Genomic DNA, 23,826 nt, shown 5'->3' on the forward strand with positions numbered 1-23,826 from the left:
CATCACAACTGCAAATTAGGCGCCGAGGCTTGGAACCATTGGCAGAATCTGCTGCCTCACAAGGAGCTGCACAAGGGTTCAAATCCTGAGTAAGCTCAGGAAGTTATAGAACCCATAGTAATAGTGGGGGGTGTGTGTGTTGTGTAAAAGACAAAAAAAACTGCCTTAAATTAGGCCAGCAATTGAAAATGGTTAACCCATTGAATTATTGAAATGGTCAATTATTTACAAGAGAAAAGAGGGTTAGTGCCATTTTCCCCCTTTTACAAAGGACATGATTCATGTAAAGACATGTAACTATGTACATACAAGTGGGTCAACAAGAAGCAACAAGCTTTTTGAGAGGGTAAACTATAATTTTTCAGTTGATGTCAAAATATCTTGGATCTTCAGGAAAATGGTATTCCACGTTTAACTGCCAAATGAACCGCAACAAACTGTTAGACTAAGGGCAAACCCAAAATAAATGCACCTATAGTGCATATTATTAGACTCATATATAGAACACAAATCAACCACATCAGACAAACATTAGCCAATAGATCAGCTACCTTACTCATTCTACCTGGGAGAAACCAGAGCTTACATGTAACAATTTGTTTAATATCTATTATATATTACTAATTTTACAACCAAAATGTATCACACGTTACTCTCTCATTACAATTGAAATCAAATCTTCTCCACAAAATTAGAGAGTTTTCCCCTCCTCTCTCTCTCTCTCCCTTTCTCTATTTCTCTCATTCCTTTACTAACTCTATCTCTCTTATATATCATTATCAATGACTAATTACGAATTTGACAATCAAAATGTACATGACATTCTCTACTTGCATTCAAATTAAATTAAAATTGAAATATAGCTATATTATATATTATATTTATATATTCCTAACTGATTTAATAACTAAAATGTGTCACATAACACTCTCTTGTTAAAATTTAGAGAAAATACCACCTTCTTACACTCTTATCTACCTCTCTTTTTTTCTATTTCTCTCTATACTTCTCACTCTATATATCATTTATAATGTATATTTTATATTAGTAATTTGACAAATCAAAATATGGCACCAAAATTTTTTTATTATAATTAAAATAAAATTTTTCCTTAACTTCCAAACTTAACAAACTCACTCTCTCATTCTTCTTCTTTATCTTTCTCTTTTCTCTCATTCTCTATTTTTCTCTACTTTTCTATTCTACAAAAATTAAAATTATCAATATAATATAATTGAAATAAAAAATATTATTATACACATTTTTTTATTTACTTTTAAATTTTTACAAATTATCTTTCTAATTTATATTTTCACTTCTTTTCTTTCAAATATTTATTACATATAATTTAGAGAAAATAATAATGTTGTGATTAAAAAGTTAGAATCAAGATTTAATTATTTTAAAAAATAAATAAATTTGAGTTAATTTTATAACTATCAATATAAATTTTTTTATGCTAATATATATATATATATATATATATATATATATATATATTATTTTTAAATAACATGCATAAAAATTAACTATTTCTATTTGTGCAAAAGACTTAACATCTAATCAAATATAAAAGAATACCCATTAAATTATATTCTTCCAAATTTTAGATAACGAATGTTAAAATTAATTATTAGTAAAAAATTAAACTCTTTCATATGAAAATAATAACTAAAATATTTATTATTTAATTTTTTTTATCTACAGAGACCCTAGTCTTCTTAGTCGACGGAGACTTGTGTCCTTTATGACCTTTTTGTAAAAGTAGTTTAATGCTATAAATTTTTTGTACTATAATCTATAATGTCAGAACTAACGTAGTTTTAAAATATTTATATTCCCGTAATAACTAGTTTTACATAAAAAGCAAACACATTGAAAAGGAATATATTGTCAAGACAAAATTGGATTATTGCTACAGAAAATCCTTGTACATAACTAGCGGGACACTATTATTGAGGTAGTTATATGCCTCAGAGAATGAGTGGGTTATAAATAGAAATGAGAGGGAAAGGGAAAAGGAATGAAGGAGAATAGGCAGTTTAGAGTTATGGCGAGAAGAGGGAAACGTGAAGAAATAAAACTTTATCTCGTTGGTACTCCATCTGATTTGATGGATGCGGCAGCCCAATTAATTGAAAAAAAAATCAGAAGGATTTTGAAGTGGGAAATTGAGGAAGAACATCTGATGAAAACAAATGGATATAGAGATAATCTACATGAAGAAACTATAGTATGAAACAGGAGAATAAGCACTGTTAGGAACCCAAGCAATCATAGTGCAGTGAGTAGCAAATGGAAAAATGGACGAGACCAATAAAGAATAGAGGGGTGATGAATATTTGTAACTGACTTTGCCTAGTTGGAACTGAAGCGAGGTAGTTAAAACAATATAAGGGACTTTCTATCTTGAAGGCTCAGCAAGATTGTATATAGATTTGATCAAATATTATCACACTCAAGGGAGTTGATCAATACCGGTTCCCACAAATACTCACAATTTGACACATACATCCATCGTTCAAAGCTTGAGTAGTCACATGATTAGCAACGGAATGACTCGTGACTCCTAAGCCAACTATTTGTGTAATTCGAAGTTTCAGTTTCAGTTTATGTCATATGTGCATTGAACTCCTACATACCACTACCTCGTCATAGAATAAATACCCCTAAAAGAGAAAGACAAACCAAAAGCAAGAATAACTACAAACCTAAAAATGTAATCTAATAATTTTCCATGCAATATGAAGCCGCCATATTGCTTTTGACAGATTTAGTATGATGTGCCACAGAAAGGTATGCAGTGTGTGAAAGCCAAAGTTAGAACATACCTTGCCCTCATCAGCATCCGAATGACGTTGAGGGAACACAACTCTGACATCATTATATAAGTAGAATCTCCGCTCCCCCTCCATATCCAATCCAGCTTTTTCTGGAATAGAATTACATCTGCCTTTTGGAACTGTTTTACTAGTCCTTTTAGAAAATGGGCATATAAAACGGAGGTGAAGAGCATAACGTAATGGACGGGCACTATTAGAATTCTCATTGACCTTTGCACAGGAATTCAGTGATTTCCCTGATTCGTCACATGTTTTGTCCCACCATTCCTTACTTTCAGTTTTTTTCCCACATTTGCCTATCATTTCCGACATGATCTGGTTTGGTGTTTGCTTTTGCTTGGAAGAATACTCATTCTTTATTAAATCTTTCAAGCTAGAGCTCTTTCTGTTGCTTTGGTTTGTAGATTTTAGTTTATTTACAAGATCAACTGCATCATCGTGCTTTACTTCTCCATTGCATGAGATGTCACAATGCTTTTGTTCTTGTGGCACCGTTCTATTATCCAAACCTGCTAAACCTTGTTTCAACTGGGGGGAAGTGGAGCTTGATGACTCAAGGGTAACCTTCTGGCGCAAGAATGTCTACTCATAGAAATCACAAACATCAGAAATTGATGAACGGGAAAACTTAACATAATAATATGCACAAGAGCAAGCATCCTTTGGAAATATTCATCAATATGAGCAGGGGAAAAAGAAATCAGTTCATCACACGCTCTTATAAATTAGACTGCAGTTTAATTGTTCTATGCTAAGTTCATATTTATAGGAAATACAAATTGAGAACACCATTAATGCACATGGAATATGGTAGCAAGGATAATTGCATGAAACACTAACATGTGTAAGACATTCGTCACATGTTTAATCAAACTATATTTTTTCATCTTGGATACATTTTAGATACGGCATGGGCACAATCTGAACATGAAACTCTAAAATGATCTTGGATAGAGTCAATTAGTAGTTGAAGATTAATAGTATTTCTGTCAATGATCTCGATAGAAAATAAATCTAGTCAAATACCCATCCAATTTGCAAAGTCCTATCTCATACTCAGATAATTAAGACCATTGTCTCTGTTTCCAAACTGAATCCTAGGCAGATTTAGTTATCAGTCATTTCCTTTACTTCTCCATGTATTTCTACATGCCTAGTTCTACCGAGATCAACTGATAGGCGTTCTCAGAAAAATAGCTAAATATTGTAAATTTGACACCCATTAATATTTGAACAATTTGGTACGTTTCTCTATTGATACAATGTACCAATATATTTAGATGTGGCAAAAGGACAAATTGACATCTCTCCGCATCTTACGAACATTGCTTAACACTTATAAGAAACACACCCTGGTAAACAAACATGGATCTTAGAACCAAGCACGTATTATCCCATCAGTAATGTCTAATAAGTGAATAAATATTGTGCTCATAAAACTTTGCGTGGCTTCAGACCTGAGAAGGTCTGATCTATAATAGGGATGCCATGTAAAACTTCCTACTTCAAATGGATTTAATACTCTCTGTACATCAAACAACACCTATTGTTTCTTTTAAAGGAAATTATACCCATTGCCCAAACCGCCAAAGTAATAGGAAACCAACACACCTTGCCATTTTCAATCTCTACATTTTCCTATCAAGGAGATTAATTCCAATTATGTTGGTACAATAATTATGGCTTAGTAGTATTTTCTACTTTGCCTTTTCAAGACTTAATTTCCATTTGGCTACGCGGTCTTGTTTTAATGCTTGTTTGATATTTCAGTGATGCTAAGACCATTTAATGAGTCTAGTGAATGATTCGCAATTAAATCTTATTAGTGGTTTTCGTTCTCTCCGTCCCAAAAAGAATATCTTTAAAATATGACCAGACTGAGGCAATCAACCCATAGCATATCAAGGTGATGTAGTTTTGCAGGTTACTCCTCTACCCACCTCGCAGTGCTCAAGCAGGTATGATGGAGTTCAGAGCAAAAATTTAGCAAAATTAGAACAATTAGGCACTAGGAGCAAAATATCAACATTAAATTGAGATTGTGGTAAATCTTACTTTGGTACCAGCTGGCATGTCACTCAAATCATAGTTGCAAAAGAAAGTGTGAAGGGGAGTCTTTTCTGGATTGCTTAGCACCTGAATAGAACAATTGAATATTCAAATATAAGGCTAAGCCTATTACAGTGGGGAAAAAGGCCAAGTCGACACATAAGTCAACTTTATACTGGACATATAAACAATATTACACTATGAGACGAGAAGCACAGCTGCAGCACTACTTATATGTTTAATAGAAAGAGGATTTGGGGAGTAAACTCCAAAATCCAAATACATCTATCGTTTAAAATTTCTTTCACACCAACATAGCATTAAAGAAGATATGCTTATATAAACTAAACAAGTCACATTTTAGAGAATACAATAAAAGAAAGCTGTAAATTTTCATCAACTCAGATGATCATAGGTGTATTTTCTTGACACCTACTTCTTGCACCACCAAAATCACACGAAGATATCAGCCACACAATTGTGGCACATAATCTTTTATTTCATTTTCCACTAAAGGTGTCGTAATATCAGTGCATTATAAGATGATGACTCAAACAGGTGAATTGAATCCACTCAGATCCAAGAGTTAAAAGTTAAATATGCTAAACAAATAAGTGCATCAATAATCAATACCAGTTGTATCCGTCCTTTCATTGGAATACGTAAACGGCTTTTGACAAGTTGTGAATCATCATTGCTAAGTCCTCGTTTCAACAGTTGGCCTCTAAACATGTTTGATGAAGAATTTTGTGCAAGATCTATTGATGCATAATACAATAGATAGCAATCACCATCAACACTAGTAACAGAAAATGGAAGCTTCTGTGATTTAGGAGAAAAGTTTCCACCGGTAATACTTAGCACAGCAAGAAAACCATCGATTCTCTACAAATATATAAAGAGAAACAAGCAATCAAAAGTCAGTGGCTTTACACTTTTCAATATAAAGTTCAGCATCACGGATAAGTTCACTTCAGTATAGTAATTAGCATATATACAAACCTTACTAAGATTTCCAGATAAGAAGCGGCCAGATAAAAGAGACTCCTCAAATGAACCGACCAAAGACCTCCTGACTGAGAGACCACTCAAACTTCTAGTGAACCTCATGGAGTGTGACCGAGGGGCTGATTCACGAGATAATTTCCAACCCATGTCAGCAACATCATCCAGAGAAGAAGGACAGAAATCTTTGCACAAGAAGCCGACATCTTCAAAAGATTTGGATGCAATTCCGAAATCATCGTCTTTCTGATTTAACGTAACACACGAGATAGAATTGTCATTTGAGCGCTCTAAACTCTTTAAATTTGAGTCACAATTCTTGACCTGCTCTATCAAACTCCTAGATTCACCAGTAACTTTTATTCTTTCAAATAATTTAGGACCCAGAGGAGACAAAGAAAGAGGAGAACTCAAGTTTTTAGGAGATACGGAAATTAAGCCACTTTGTGGCCTGACCTGGCTTAATTCGCTAAAGTGATCAATTCCAACAGTAGGGGAACTACCCTGGGATAGAAGCCCTTGACATTCATGCAACGGATCGTCAATTATCAAATTGGATTGTGCACTCCGTTGCATTGGTTTTTGCTCCAAACAAGTTGTGAAGGACCAAGAAAGCCTTGTATGATTGATACTACTTCCAATATTCGCCTTCTTATAGTCTTGTGCAACAGAATTTCTGACACTTTCATTCTTGACAAAAGAGCCAGTCGTGTCATTTCTGGAGCCAATGTCAAGAAGGTCACCTTTGAAATGACTTGGGGAGAGCATACTGCTAAGTGGGGATAAAAGTCGCTTCCGCACCAACGAATTTGCAGTTTCACTGTCATTGGGTTCAACATCAGCAAAAGTAGAATTAAGATTCGTAGCTGGAACTTCAGCCAACCCATCTGTTAGAGAACTTGTTCGACCTGATTCAAAACCAACCACCCTAGAAGCAGGAATATGAACACTTCGTCCACTTTTGGATGAGAATTGAGTTCTATCCGACGAACCAATCTTCAAACTATGCACATTAGAAGTGACTTCCATGGCTCCCCTATAAAATGTGTTATCAGGGACATTTGAACTCTCTACAGAGGAATTCTTCGGGAAATGATCAAATGAAGATCCAAGAGTGTATGCAGCCAATCCACTAGTGTTTATACTGTTCATGCTGCTCATAGTCGTACCAGAAGGGCTTGCTTCAGAAAACTGTGGCATGCTACTTAAACTTGCACCTGAAGGTGCAACGTTTTCAGCAGTTCCACACAGAGGTATTTGTGGCAAGCCCATCTGAACTACCTAACTCGGCAATGTGGATGCTGATCTGCTCAGATGAATAGCTCGATTGAAACAACCAATGTGATCCCTCTTGTTTTAAACGATCATCATTTCACCATTTGCCCATTTTACCACACAGTCACGGTAACACCAACTATCTTCAACTACCAAGGGCAATCCTAGCTTTCCAAACCTACCAGTTTGTCTAATCAACCATTTTATGCTACCCTATTAGTAACTACAATGCAACTCCTATCATTCTAATCAAGTACTTCTAAACCTATAGGAAGTTCCTAAACATTATGTATCCATCCGAGGCATCCACATGGGAGACAACAAAGCTGACATTTCCTTCACAGGGCAGACACAAAAAATCAAGGACGTGAGTCTATGCATCCAAGATCTATAACAGGAACAAATCTCTCGACCGCCATACTGATAACAAATGAAACCCAAACAATTCATGGCGGGCAACAAATTTAGTGCAGATGCCTGAAACAACAGTATACACCAATCAGTTCCCAGTGTTCTCAAAGCCACAAGAAGCACATAAAAACAATGCACATGAATATTACATATCTATCGAATCTCACATCATTATAATTGGAACACAAATTATCAAACTTGGGAAAAGAATGAACCAAACTCTCATTGATCAACAATCTGATGTAAAAGAAAGTGAGCAATCAAAGTGGTAAAACATAGAGCAAGTACCCTCAAAAACCATTGGTCTCAGACAAAATCCCTCTTCTTAGCTTTTGAGTTTGTCATCTACCACAAGCAACGGCGTAATTTTTTATTTTAATTTTTATTATTTGTCCACTTATCTATTTATTGTTTGTTCAACGGAACAAGAAAAAGAAGTTCAGAAATAAAAATAAGATTGACAACCTCATAAACCAAAAATAAGAAATAAAAAATTTCAAACCAAGTCCAACAAGATGCAAGATTGATGATGATCAGAATCAGAATCATCAACACAATAATAAAAAAAATATAAAAGAACTCATAAAACACTCCAAAGAAGGCTGGTAACATAAGAAGAATCTGGAAGATAAATCACATCAATAACCCGCATTTCTAAGACTATAGACCAATCAAGAATAAAAATATTAAAAAAGAAAAAAGCAAATTGGAAGAATAAAAGAGGGGATTAAATAAAAAAAGGGTTCTAGAAATTAAAATTTTGGTTGATTTTATTATATATATTTGAGGGATTTGGGTTCTTGGCATTGCATGTGAGAAGTCCTATTATCCTATTACCCTAGCACGTCTTAGGTCCAACACATAGGGAAACAGTTGAACACTTGGACTGCTTTGTTGAGTGGCACGTACCCCTCTGCCAGCTTCTAAATGGCATTATATCTTGAAACTATCCTCTTTCATGAGTGATAACCTGCACCAAACCAGTTTGGTAATTAGAGTTTGTCAACTATCAATATCCAAATTTGGAATTTAAATACCAAACAATTCAACTGAGTGTTCTTAATGCTACAAGACTACAACACTTGGCTAGAATTTCATAGTTTGGCAAGGAGGAGCCTAAAGAGTTAAAAATCAGCAATGACATTGATGGAAGGATATTGTTGTAGCTTTGGAGGACTCTGAGTAAGTTTTTTATCAAGATTTTTATCCAACTAATCATATTCAATTTGAGTTTTATAAGTGACTAGTATTTGTTTACTTATAAGGCAGACAATAGACTAATTGATCCATATTTGGAGATTTTGCTGATCAAATATTGCCTCACTTTGACAAAGCTGGTAGTGATCGTCTTATTGTAGTGCTGCAATTGTTCAAAGCCAGATAATACAATAATGAGGTGCTAAAATGGCACTTCTATTTGATTATATGTTCTTATGCCTCAACAAATATTATAGAATTGAAAAAAGTTCTTTGTTCAGGCAAGGTCAGCATATATAGTAGTTATTATGCCTCAAAGCTCTTTTCAATCAGGATATATATCTGAGGTGAATGAACTCAAGAATAGGCTACTTATGAGTGAAAGTGAAACTCCTTCTCAAAGTTGGGTTAAGTTTGGGAGTACTTTTTGGGAATTCTCAAAATAGTGCACAATGTTATTCTACGCATACACCCTGACTGCTGCAAGACTGCAAGTTACTCCAATTGTTTGCTTTTTATCTTTTTTGGATTTCAAGGGGAAAAGGTGAAAAGCATATAACTAAGTCAAAAATTAATAAGAGTTCATACGTCAAGATAAGAACCATTGAGGTACCTCCCGACAACCAGACCGATTCCTAGAACTCAACATTCCGAGCTTCACCTCTCTGGTATACTTAGTACCAATCCCAAACTTACAAACCACCAGGGCATCAATCACTTTTTTTTTTTTACTCTACTTCACCTCTTCATGGAAGAATTACACCTTGAGTAATATGAATGACAACATGATAAAGAAATAACATTCTTTTCAATTTTCATCTTTGCTTATAAATCTCACTCATTAAGTTGATAAAAATTTCATCAGTTCTGTTTATCTATTTAATTGTCCCAGCATATGAAGACAATTACACAACAGCTATGATCGATATGCCATAACTTGCAGGAATAAGACATACAGTAAATAAACATAATTCCCTGGATGTAAAATTGGGGGTTGCATCCAAATGGCTAACTTAAACCCCAAATCTTCAACCTATCGCTATGCACCCAGTCCTTATGTTAGAATAGATTAATTAAAAAAAACAAAGCTAAGTTGATGCTTCAACTCTTCAGATTATGATCGATCTGCTGCATTTGTTAAGTAGCAAAATTGTTAATCAAAGGGGAAAAAAAGGCAGAAGCATTGTGCAATACCTTGCAGCAAGAATACCACAGGCTAGGGCAGAATCAGAACAGAAGATCGTCGGCAATAGGCGAAGAAGAGTAGCAGAGCGGCGGCGATAGAAGCAGAAGAAGAGTAGAACGGCGGAAGAAGTGAGCAGCAGAGAGAGAGGCGGCGGTGGAGGTGAAAAGAGAAGAGAGAAAAGAAATAAGAATTTGGAGATGAATTAGAATTGGCGTGTGTTGTGCATAGGGTTTGGTTTCTGTATTGATTTTTTGGGCTTGCAAGGAAAGTGTGGCGTGTTAGGTGGTGTTAGTGTGTGAGGGAAGAAGACCCATGTGTAATGTGTATGTGTATGTGTGTGCCCACAGTAGCCTCATTCTCTGCCCCATGTTTCTGTTTATAATACCCAAATACAATGCACCATCATCTCCACCACCACCGCAAGACTTTTTGCTTTGCCTTAATTAAATCAGATTTGTTTAATATTACTATCATAACTAAATCCAAGATTCTTAAATCGGAATGGGTCCTTGAACCGATAGAGTTAAATGTTTAAAATTTTAAAATTTCAACTCAAATTCAATTAGATATAATAAATAGAACAAATTACTTAAATAAATTATTTGAAAACTAAATTTATCATATTATAACTTTTTAATAAAGTAGATGAAATTACAATTTTTTTATTAGTTTAATTGCACAACCAAACATTTTTGTATTCAAGTCCAACCAAACAGGTTTAATAAAAAAATATTCTCATTAATGAGTTACACGCGCCGAAAATTTCCAAACGTTACCAATTCAATTCGCGCTAAAATATAAAAAACGTTCCTTCTTCCAACTCGAAACTGCAATAAAGAAATTTCAAATTTCTATCAAAATTTCTCAAAAATCGTTTAAATTCTCTGCAAAAACTACTGCAGAATCGGGTGGAGCATTTGAATTCATTAACAAAAAACACACAAAAATAATAACAAAGATTCCGCAAGGTACTAAAAAAACTATTGTTATTATGTTCAGTTAATTTCTCGCAAATCTCGTGTTTCTTCTAGTTTGATTTAAGGTTTAGTTGATCGAGTTCGTTCATTTAGTAGAATGAATTTTTCTGATTCCATTTTTTCTTATTTTTTTCCGTAACTAGGGCATCGAATGAAACTATGTTGTTAATTTATTGGTTCTGATAAATAATTCAATTCATCTCTTAGTTTAATTGAGTTCATTTGTATGCAGAAATGAATTAAAATGTATTTTTTTACTGATTGAATGTTTATGAAATATTATTCAAATTCGGTTTATTTGTAAATTGAGTTAGGTTCACTTAAGCATTGACCAAATATGTTATTCCTTAAGAAATTTAAGTTCATTTCTTAGTTTAATTTACGTTCATTTGGTTTGATTTCGCTTGAATTTGGTGAACTTGTTCATGTGGTGTTGTTTGGTTAGTTTTTTGTTCAAATCTAAACCAAATTCGATTTATTTGTGAATTAACTGAGGTTCACTTGATGCTGCAGTTAAATTAATGAATTTAATGTATTTTTCTTGCTGAATGACTCTTTATGACTTTTTGTTCAAATATGAACCAAATTCAGTTCATTTATGCATTGAGTGAGGTTTACTTGATGCTATTGTTAAGTATTGACCTAATTTGTTATTCCTTAAGAAATTTAGGTTTATTTCTTAGTTTAATTTACGTTCATTTGGTTTGATTTCGCTTGAATTTGCTGAACTTGTTCATTTAAGGTTGTTTCGTTAATTTTTGTTCAAATTTGAACCAAATTCGGTTCATTTGTGAATTGAGTAAAGTTCACCTATTAAGTATTGACCAAATTTTTTGTTCCTTACAACAAAAATGAAAAAGATGACCATCTAATAAAAGAAAAAATCGCATTATAATGTAAGCATATACACATTAAATCAACTCTATTTTTGTATTATAAATATATCATAACATAATATTTCAAATTCTTGCAGAAAATTCATAATTTGAGATGCTCAACAAGATCAATAGCTAGGATGTTCACCGAATTGAGTGTAGAAAAAAAACTATTGTTGAAGAAATGGGATTCGGTACACTAGGACATATCCCAGAATTGAATGTCTCTCACAAGCTCTTGAAGGAATTAATTCATTGCTTTGATCTCCATCATGGATGCTTGGACACTCGCTATGGCAAAATTTACATAACCCCTGTCAAGATAAGAGATGCGTTGGGCATAAATTTTGGCGGTATTATACTTTGCATCTTTTACATTTGTATTTTTTCTTTTTGATCTTTTTTATATTTTTATATTAATTTGTTTATATTAAAATATTTCGGTTCATTCATTCGGTATTGACAAAAAATTTCATTCCTTAAGTAATTTCGATTCATTCCTTAGTTTATTTCAGGTTCATTTGGATACAGAAAATGAATTGAGCCTTTTTGACTGATTTGTTTATAATAAAATATTGTAGGAGATTATTTTCCTGAAAAAGTTGAATACAGCAATTTGAATGAGCAGTAGAAGGAGATTGTTGACAGCTTCAAAGGTGCGACTTTGACATCTTTGACAAAATATGTAATTGATATGAGTATTGAAGGAGGGGAGAACTTGCTGAAATTCAAGACGTCTATCGTCGTCTTCGTCCAGAAATGCTTCTTGTTGCCGACAACAGTAAGCATAGTCTCTCCGATCCATAAGCCTCCTGCCCTTCATGTGGATATAGTCCGACAATGGAATTAGGCGTCTCATGTGCTGAGGTTCCTAATCAAGGGGATCAAAGCATAGAGAGCAGAAACCAAACTTTCAGTTAATGGCTACGTCTTTGTGTTAATGTTAATCTATTTCCATGAAACAAAGTTTCCTGATCCAGAAGCAGATGACACTCCCGGGCCACCATGGGTGGCGTACTGAACGCGGAGGAGACTAGTGGACCAGATTGCCTTTGAAACAAATAATAAAATGGTAAATAAAAAAAAATCATTTCCCTTCAAATTTCGGTTTAGATGCTTCTAATTTATTGTGCTAACTAAATAAGTTTCTATTTTAGGGAATGGTGAAAAGAGCGAAATTGAGGGAGGGAGAGATAGAAGAAAAGAAAGGGGAATGAAGGAAAAGAAGAAGAAAGAAAAAAAACTTGTCATCTTGCATTTGTCTTCGGAAGAAGAAACTTTTTCTGAATCTGAGTATACTTCTCACCATCACTTATCGAAAATTATCTATTTATTTAAAAGTTTTATATTGTTATTTTAACAAAAAATTTTTATATGTGTTGCAAAGAAAAAGAAGAAATCGAGAAAACACCACCAAAGAAGAGAAAACAACCACAAATAGTAGCGAAAAAACAAAGCAAAAAAAGGAAGATTATTCAGATGGATTCGGAAAGCAAAACTGAATCTGAAGACGAGTAAGATTCAGAAGTGAATATTTTTTTGTTATAAATATATATTTTGTTTTTATTGATTGAGTCTTTTTTACTGCTTGTTCAAATCTGAAATAATTTTGGTTTATTTGTGAATTAATTAAGGTTCACCTAATGATGTGCATAAGTATTGACAATTTCGGTTCATATATAGGTTTATTTGAGGTTTATTTGGTTTAGTTTCACTTGGATTTGTTGAAAATATTCATGTGTGCTTGTTAGGTTAGTTATATACCTATGCTTCAATTGACCGCTTAATTCTCTCCTTGTTTTCGAACATGGATTGTATGTTCAAATCATATAATAATTTCGGTTCATTTATTTTTTAATTAAGGTTCATCCTGATTTTAAAATCAAAATTTTTTGTATGATTTGTCAGAAGTGAAGAAGTGGAGGAGAAACAAAAAGAAAAAAGAATGAAGAGAAAAAATGACGATGCTGAAAAAACAAATATTGCTCCAGATGACCATGATTCGACGGACGCGCAATATGATTTATCGTAGACGTAAAATTCAGTTTCTTATATAAAGTTCTTATTCTTTATCTACTAACTTTTCCTAAAACCTCATGTAATTTCTTTAGTTTTACTGAATAATATTTATTTTTCTGCCTAAACTGCCGACAGTAAATTTGGGAAGTGAAAGTAAACCTTTGTTACAAACACATACGAGCTTGTCACGGTCTGTAAATGCATCAAACAATACCAAGTAATTCCTCTTAACATTTATTTACTTTTTCTGCTTTTATTTAGAATATCTTGGTTGATGATTTTAATTTCATATCTTTTTTATTAGAAAAAATATCCCTGATTCCCTGGTTACAATTTTTAGAAGGAAAAATGACATCAAAAAAGGAAAAACTGTGTTTACAAAATCTAACTATGTAAGTTGAAATACTTATGTTAGTATTTTAAATTTAGGTAATAATTTTTGTTTAATTATTGACACGAAATTTTTCTTTAATTATCAGTAGCCCAACTCCTGATCCTCAAGAACAAATCCTTGTGGTTCGAGAAGAAATTTAGTCTCAATCTCTGGATATGTAAGATTTCTTAGTTTATTTGTATGTGTTTTTTTTATGATTGAGTCTTTATGATTGTTTGTTGAAATGTGAAATAATTTCGGTTCATTACTTAATTTAATTGAGATTCATTTGAATCTAGAGAAAATGAATTTGATGTGTTTTAGTTGATGATTGAGTCTTCATCACTGCTTGTTCAAATGTGAAGTAATTTCGGTTCATTACTTAATTTAATTGAGATTCATTATCCAGAAAATGATTGATGTTTGCTTGTTCAAATCTCAACTAATTTCGCTTCATTTCTTAAATTAATTGATGTTCATTTGAGTCCAATTTACTATCCTATTCTAATCAATATATTTCACTTAGTGCAGATTTCCAATTTATTTTTCTATTCTAAACATTCAACATTTACTCATTTCTTGTTTACCTTCATCAGAGTTCCTATTGAAATTGCTCTTCCAAGTTCCCTTATGGAAGAGATAAAACAACAAAAAACATCTGCTCTCACAAATGCTCTAGCCGCTTCAGCTTCTCCGTCAGGTCCGAGCTGTAGGCAACGATGTCTCCCACGCGTGCAAGAAGCTCATTGTACCTCTTCTCAGACTGCTGAGCTTGTTGGTGAAGCTCCTATGTGAGCTTCTGCATCTCCTCCCTCAAGTCGACAACTTCCTCGAGATCAGCAGGGCTGGTGGTAGAAGTAGAGGCAGATGAAGCCGCCAATGCTGAGTTGTGGAGGCCACTGGCAAAGAACGATCCCAACCTGAAGATGTGATTCTTGTAGAGCTCAGAGGTGGTCTCGTGCCAAACCCTATCAAGATCTACCACCAAGGCTTTGGAGTCGGAGTCGGAGTCGTCCCACTAGGCGACTGATATTGCTGGGTCGCAGCCTCCAATCTCTGCTTGTAGTCCTCCTGTGTAACAACGTTATGATTAGGATGATAGTTAATTAACTTTAAACTAAATAAATTTCAAAATTAGAATTAATTGAAACTCACATAATGAGTCGCAGATCGCTCAATAGCAAATCTCTCCTTATTGGTATACTTGAAGATCTCCGCCAATGTCACCTTACGATCCAACGACTTAGACTACACATATTAAAACCAACTAATATAATAAATCAAGTAAAAATTAATTCAAGTAGTAATTAACAAAGATTAGCAAATAAATTACATACCAGCCTGCTCTTCGTCTTCATGGAAATCTCCGACCCACCAATACACTTCAACGATCTCAGCGAAGCCCTGTTAGCTCTGTTCGTCAAACGACAGTGCTTGAACCTCTCATCAGTACTAAAATAGACATCTAGTTCCTTCTTAAGATCTGGACGGAGCCAAATTATTAGGTGGTCGTGCTCTCGGCAGTTGTCCTGCATCATTGCTGAAGTTGCTTAGCTACCCGGTGGTCGTAGATCTTTCTGATCAAGATATCATGTTTCTTATCCCAGATAAATTTCACTTGCATAAAGTAATTCAACAACATTATTTAGTCAAAATAAAATACAGTTAAAATACAGTTAATTCAACAACATTGGGTTCTTACTGCCCACTTCTGAAACCATCGCTCTCTGGTCTTAGCAAGAATCTTCGTGTAGCTAGGCCATGGATTGTCGTACATGGACTTAATCATATTGGAAATCTCTTGTGTACATGCATTATTGTTTAGTTCAAACCTATCAATGAAAATCTTAAGATTAGCAATCATATAAAAATACATAAAACTTAACAAATTCAAAATAGATTACAGATAAAAGACATTAAAATAGTATGTACTCACGCTTGCATGCCATCGGGCCAAATTCTTATTCATATGACGAGCGGTGGTGGAAGGGCATCTGGTTAGGACGCATTAGAGGAATCACTCACCGCAGACTCTTTCGCTGGAGCTGTAGGGTGCGTAGCAGAAGGAACCACGTAATTTGGATTCGAGACCATGATGAACTGTTGGTCTGATGAACCTGCCTGTGATGTCATAGGGATCGACGGGGTAGTTGGGGTAGAAGATAATGATTGAGCAGTCCCTGGGGATTTGGTAGAAACCCTCCCTCTATCACGACTACAAGACCCACTCGTTCTACTTCTGCTACCTATTGTCATGTCTGCAAAAGAATATATTATTAACACTAATCAATATATATATACAACACAAATCCTTCAATATTTTTATATTATTTAAAAAAATTGACATAACCTCCTCTAAAATTAGACATATATCCACCTTTACGGTTTTCACAAATCCAACTTATCTCAATGCACAACATAAGTCAAAACTCAATTAAATTTATAACATTTTCAGCAGAATATATTGACTTGTTTATATATTAAAAAGGCAACATTTTTGTTTGAGTTATGCTCAGAAATTTCAACAAATAATTGTTATACATGTTCATCCAATCATCATGAGATTTATTTTGTAATAATGACTTCATAATATATTGCTTCATATTTATTTATAATAGTTTCATAATTCCTATGCATTCATATAGATTAATATAATGAATATTCAATTAGAATTAATCTCTTACATTCTCATTCATTCATAGAAGTTATTACATTACATAAATTGCAAGACACAAGTACTAGCACACAGACAACATATGATGATTTAGGTACAATGTATAATTAATACAATTTGTATAATATTAATTTTATATCTTCAAATATCATAAGCAAGTAAATTAAACTTAATAGCTGAAATAATGTTTGATATAGTCACATAGAAAATGCTAATTATTAATTATTTAGGCTTTAACAAGGGAATTTATTTTTAATGGCCTAAACCTACCCAATGCTAAACTTGAAGTCTCCACTCTAATTAACATTCCATTCTTCTAAGGCATGCAATTAGCATATGATAAGAAAATTCTAAATCCTAAATCCTAGATTAACTTAATCCTAAATCCTAAATTAGCATATGATAACCAAATCCTAAATCCTAAATTAAAAATTAACTTAATCCTAAATTCTAACTTAGCATATGATTACCAAATCTTAAATCCTAAATTAACATATAACTAAATCCTAAATCAACTTAAACAAAGAAAAAGAGTGACCATGGAACCTGAGCTTTGAATAGAGGAAGAACTCAGGGGAGGGAGATGCAATGACAGCGACAGCTGTTGTTGGTGGAGCGTCACGACAGTGCTGGACAGCGACGGTGAGACACGAACAGAGAGAGAAAGGAGTCGTGGCTAATGGAGGAGAGAAGAGGAACAAGCTGGTTTCGATGAGAACGAGTGAAAGCAGCGACAGAAGAGGGTTAGAGAGAGAGAGAGTGGGAAAAGAGAGGTTAAAGAGAGAGGAGATTTCAAAATGAAGGGGAGAGGGTTCGCGCTTTGAATTTTAGGGCTCGTTACCATCGGATTTACCGGCGGATAAATCCAACGATAATGCATTGCTGCTCATCAAAATGCAGCATTCCACTAATTGGCGGTAAACCTCACGCTATATTTTGCACCTATTTTCTCAATTTTCCCGTGAGTGGTTACTGACGACATTACCGTCGGAAACGAAAATTCATTGGTAGTAATTTGACCTGACGATTCCACACCAAAACCGTCAATAAATCTGTCGTTAAAGCCAATGCTAATTCTGACGGTATTCAACGAATTACTTGTAGTAAAAATATAAAATTGAAAAAAAAAGAATGTTCTTATTTATATACTCTAAGATTCTAGTGATGAAGAGATAAAAAAAGACAGTATGATTATGCGAGTCAACAAGAGTCCTCGGATTTGATGGTTAGGATTTGGGATTCATAAAGAAGACTTGGGATACTATAGGAGAAGAGTTCACACAGATGGTCAAAAATTTTTTCATAGAGAGGAGGATATCGAAAGAGGTAAATACCACATGGGTGGCATTAACAGTAAAATCGGGAGGTTAGAGAGAAATAAAAGATCTGAGGTCGATTAACATGATGAGTAATGTATATAAGGTAATAACAAAAGTGTTGGTGGTTAGGATGAGACCATTTATGGGGGGATTAGTGGGAGAAGTGCAGATAGCTTTTGTTCAGCAGCGATAATTTTGGATAGTGCTCTAATAGCTTATTGTTGCATGGCTAAAAAAGACAAAGGAAGCAGAGGGTGGTTGTAAAGCTTAATTTTCAAAAAGGTGTATGACTCAGTAAGGTGGAAGTTCTTTAATCATGTACTGGATATAATGGATTTTGGGGTAGTATGGAGGAGGTGGATACAAGGCTTGTTTGTAATGGCGACAATGTCAGTTTTGATAAATGGATTCCCTACCAAACCATTTAATATGAAGAGGGGTGAAGAGGGGCCTATTCGATATATCCATTCCTATTTATGTTAGTTGCGGAAGTATTAAATAAGCTTATTAACTGTGCGTATGAGGCACAAATGGTAAAAGGACTTGAGGAGAGAAAAAAAAGTGTCGTTAACTCATCTATAATCTACAGACAACATGATTCTGTTTTATCCACCAAATCTGAAGTTGCTGCAAAGTTATAAGAGGATTTTAAAATATTTTGGCATGATGTCTGGATTGGAGATATATTTCAACAAATCATTTTATCATCCCAGTGAACTGTGAGGAACAAGCAATTTTGAGAATGAAAGAAGCAATGAGGTGCAAGGTAGGAAATCTACCTATTTCCTACCTTGGTATTCCGCTTTGGGCAAGCCCAAGGAGGGTAAGCACATGGGAGCCGCTACTAGATAAGATTGAAAGAAAGTTGAGTAATTGAAAAGTAAGTCTCCTATCTTTGATAGGGAGGATATTTGTAATTAAGTCTGTAATTAATAGCCTACCTATGTACTTCTTGGATTTGTTTAAGATGCCGAAGGAAGTGGAGAAGAAGATAATATCAATGCAATCTAAATGCTTTTGGGGGATTAAGGGTGATAAGAAACTAGTGTTGACAATCAAATAGAGCATGATATAAAAGCCAAGAGAGCATGATGGCTAGGGCGTTGGAGATATAGCAATGACAAATGCAGCATTGTTGTTTAAATGGTGGTGGAGATTCGATGACGAGAATGAGCTCTTGTGAAAAAAGGTGGTGGATTCATGTTATGATGTTGAGATGAATTCACATGTGGTTGAGCTTGAATATAAAAGTAGGGCTGCACACGGATCAGATCGGATATAGCCTAAAATTCTCTCCGATCCGCACTACACTCATCAGATCGGATACGATATCTGCAATTTTTCATGCCGGATTCGATCCGATCCACAAGTATGCAGATCGGATCGGATATCGGGTATATCCGCATAATTAAAAAAAATATTTTCAAATTTCATTTGGTTGTTTTTACAAAAAAAAAAATCATTTTTCACTTGTTTAGGCATATTTAATTCTAAAATATTATCAACAAAATTTCTCTTGAATAACAAAAAAATAATGACACAATATTTAAGTTTAATTATTCTAAGTCGAAGTACAACATAAAAAATAAAAAACAAGATATCATAAAATTCATAAAACAACACCACTAAAATTCATATCACATTAGGGTTTATTTTCTTAAACTATGCTATTTATATGTGATGTGCGGATATGCGAATTTGCTGATCAGATCTACGGATATCACTGCCAAATCCACAATCTGATCCTACCATAGTGCGGAACGGATCCGATCCAATCCGATGGCTCTGCGGATCGGATAATATCTGTAAAATTCGAATCGGATGCAGATAATTACCGCGGATATGCAGATATTATCCGATCTATGTGCAGCCCTATGTAAAAGTGCGACATGATCATAGAAGGATATTGTTAACATTGCAAATAAAAGTGATTTTTTTTTTGAAATAAATGGAGAAGGATGGAATATGTGTGTGGGTGATGGTAAGAGGGCCAAATTCTGGAAGGATGTACGGGTAGGAGATAAAGTATTATAAGCAAGATATCCTAGACTGTCTAGTCTATCAAATCTAAAAAATCATTGAATCTATGATTGTGGTGTGTGGATGGAACATCTTGGGTTTAGAACCTCTAATGACAAAAGAAATTTTTTGAGAGAGAAAAAATACAATTAATAGAGTTATAATATTTGTTGGAAAGTGTGTCTCTATAATATTTGTTGGAAAGTTATAGATATTGCTTGGCACGAACATTTGGAGAGGATGGAAAATATACAACAAAAAATTTTATGACCATTTTTATGAAAAAGACATATGGAGAGCCAACAATGAAAATGATTTTGATAATGTTTGGTAAGGTATTGTTCCACCAAAAGTAGAAATGCTAGCATGGTTTATGATCTTGGGATCGCTAAACACCAAAGATGTGCTCATGAGAAGGAGAATCATAAATCAAGGTGAAGAGATTTGTGTACAATGTGGTGACAAATCAAAAACGGTGAATCACCTCTTCTTACATTATAAGTATGTATCTAAACTGTAATGATGACTCTATGTTAGAGAAAAGTGTGTTGGGTGGGATCTAAGGATATTAGAACTTTGTTTAAGGGTTGGATGAATCAATGTGTGTCTGAAATGAAAAAAACATGACCGGATAATTTACTTCTTTGGTATTATATAGATTGTTTGGATATGTGAAAATTGGGTGATTTTTGAAAATAAGTTAATTCCTTGGAATTTCTCTTAGAAACAGGTTCGGAATCTAATTTTACAATGGAGTGTGAGAAAGGAAAAGGATAATTACATAGAGTTGTTAATACTGATGTTGGAGAGAAAAAAAGTAGGTGTGATGGCAATGTGTGATGTATAAAATAGAGATAAATATGTATATCGTGGAAAGATATGTAACAAATTCTACAAGTGAACTTGAATGCTTCATAGGCAATATTGCAATTGAAAAAAACAAGAGGGAAAGCTTTACTTAAAGGCAACAATAAGCGGTTCAATTCTTGATTGGGGAGTTTGATACGAAGAGAGGAAGATATAAAACTGATTGTGGACTATAAAAGAATAGTGGACTGAATTAATGGTAAAGGATGAAACAAGTTGGGAGCAAAGGTTCCTAAAGAACAAGACAAAATACATGGAATATTTATTTCATAATATTGAAGTTATTTACAGGGTGAACAAAAATTTCAAATACAAAAACAAATAAGAACAATTGGCATCAAATAGGAATGATTATTGGGATTTATAGAATTTTGAATAATTATATTTGTAGTTAAATTGTAAGGAGTTATTTGTGTTTATGTAGAATAGGTGTCTTATATACGTTGTTAGATGTAGCTGAATTTGTTAGCCTTCTTATATAGTCACAGGTTTTGTTTGAGGTTGTCTTTAAGATGATCGATATCCTTGAAGACAATGTCGAAGAAAATTATCAATTGTGCATAAGCTTCTTCAAGAACTTTTTTCCCTATTTGGGTCGAGCTTGTAACACAACTGATAAAAAATGATTTCATTACTCAAAACGGATGTCAACTACCCATTGGATTAGAGGTACTACATATTTCACCATTTATACCAACATCTTTATCCTCAATTTCATCACCATTAGATTCAACAATTGCATAATTATTTTAAATTTCTCTTCTTCACTTTCTCTACAACTTTCTTCTGAATTTGTATTTGTCTTAAGTCCTACCTCAACTAAACATATAACTCATTGACTAATATAGTTCTTACAATTCGTCAATAAATCTAAAATATTTCTGGTATACTATTATTATCATTTATTAGTTAAAATCCGTAAAAAAAAATACACGAGAATAGAGAGTCAGATTATGCTTAGATATTTTTTTGAAATTTATAAAGTATAAATACTTATCAAGTCTTTGGATTTATATGTAGCGAAATATATTAGCAAATAGTTTAAGAGATTCGTTATTTGTCGATTAAAACAACTTCTAATATTATTGAGTAAAACAAAATTTTCTGAGGTATAAGAGTTGTTTTAATGAACAACTAATGATATCTTTAAAAAAAATTTTTGAGATATCCAAATTTACGTGAAAGAATTCTGAGGTCTTAATAGGCTTCAGATTAACTTGAAAGTATTTTTGAGATATCTAACAATTTTGAATGGAAATCTCTTAATAAAAAATAAACATAATGCTCAAAATAAAGAGATAAGGGAGATCAAATGCCCACGTCCATTTCTCAAGTAAAATTCGTCAGATCAGTTAAGTATATTACTGTTGGATTTTTCACAATCAAACAAAGAATTATAACCCTAAGTTTATTTTTTCGCTTCCTATTCATCATTCCAAGTCCCAGCAGTCATATTGTCATTCTTTTATCGCTCTTTTTCAATATCTAATCCCTCCCTCTCTACCTCTGCCCTCAATCCTTACTTCAATCTCTCTCTCTCCCCCTCGCTTAACCCTCAAAGCTTCAGTCTAATACTCTCGCAGGCTCTCTCCAACTGTCTTCACTAAAGTGAGCAATAGCCTCCACTATCAACCATAGTTCTCATGCCTTAATATTTAAAGTAGTATAAATTTTTTGCAGGTTCATAGTTGTCGCAACTCGTTTAGCCATCAACCTCAATCGTCGTTGTAATGGCCCATTTTTTGACAAAACAAAACTTTTCCAAAAATTCAGGAAAGCAAGCACCTCACCATGTCATTAGTTCCTAAACTAGAGGAGATTATGCTTTTGAGCCACTTTGACTAGGAATTTTGAAATTCTGATTTTCGCGGTTAGAGTCGTTTCAACGAGCTGGACCCGAATCTTGAGAGAACAAAAATAGTAATATTATTATACCTGTTTTAGTTAAACTGGAGATGAGTTTAATAATATAATAACTGGGCTCAAAACCTACCCGACATGGATTAATGCCAACACTCTTCGATGAACTTAGCTATGCTAATATATCATCATAGATCTCTTATTTTAAAGTTAATCATGTTACTAGTATCATTTATGCTAATAGCTCATATATTTACTTTAGGAGTATAATTACTAGTGATTTAATACATCTAGCTTTAGTCATTATCTCCTTAGTGATATTTTATTAATTAAGTCGGGTGACTAACCACCCTCGGGATTTGACCATTATTGATTTCAGCCACCTCCTATTTGTTTTCCTTTCTTCTTATATGATCTTGAGAGCCACCTCCTGCTTCATTTCTTTTTCTTCGTACATGACATCGAGAAGAAGAATGAGAGAGAAAAATTGAAAATGCCATAACCTTTAAGTTTGTAAGGTTCGGTTCTTTGGTTCTAGAACTCCAACAAAGATTCTAAACCCATTAAAATATTTGTCTTTTTTTTCTCTTCACAACCATAGAAATTGTGATAAAGATTCGGTTACCATGCATATTTTGGGTTGAAAGTTGTCTCTGATTTGAAACTAGGAAGGAGGCAAACTAGAAATTACCGAGAGAAAATCGATTTTTGTAAGCTAAAACAAAGAGGTAAGATTTGGTGAATTAATTATGAATTGAGTGTGTTTTGATGCTTGGTTGATGGTTGATTGTCTAAGGTTTGAAACTGAATGTTTACGTGACATTTTTGACGTATTTTGGTGGTTAAAGTGTGGATGGCGCCCTCTCTTTGGAAATCT

General features: G+C 33.7%; 1 protein-coding gene across 2 annotated transcripts; it reads right to left on the bottom strand.

Moving 5' to 3' along the window:
• Positions 1 to 182: 182 nt before the first annotated feature.
• On the bottom strand, positions 183 to 10,336 carry LOC130932683 (uncharacterized). Of its 2 annotated transcripts, none has more exons than XM_057862076.1 (7): positions 9,975 to 10,336; positions 8,493 to 8,553; positions 5,895 to 7,649; positions 5,526 to 5,777; positions 4,899 to 4,979; positions 2,832 to 3,425; positions 183 to 415 (listed from the first exon to the last, which is right to left on the bottom strand). In XM_057862076.1, exons 3-7 carry the CDS (start codon positions 7,167 to 7,169, stop codon positions 362 to 364), a joined length of 2,256 nt encoding a protein of 751 aa, XP_057718059.1. In that variant the 5' UTR covers positions 7,170 to 7,649; positions 8,493 to 8,553; positions 9,975 to 10,336; the 3' UTR covers positions 183 to 361. The 2 variants fall into 2 exon arrangements, with proteins under 2 accessions (XP_057718059.1, XP_057718057.1); XM_057862074.1 differs by having other exon boundaries at positions 8,421 to 8,553.
• Between the last annotated feature and the right edge of the window lie 13,490 nt (positions 10,337 to 23,826).

Source organism: Arachis stenosperma, chromosome 6, assembly GCF_014773155.1.
Source record: "Arachis stenosperma cultivar V10309 chromosome 6, arast.V10309.gnm1.PFL2, whole genome shotgun sequence".
In the NCBI taxonomy this organism is placed as follows: Eukaryota; Viridiplantae; Streptophyta; class Magnoliopsida; order Fabales; family Fabaceae; genus Arachis; species Arachis stenosperma.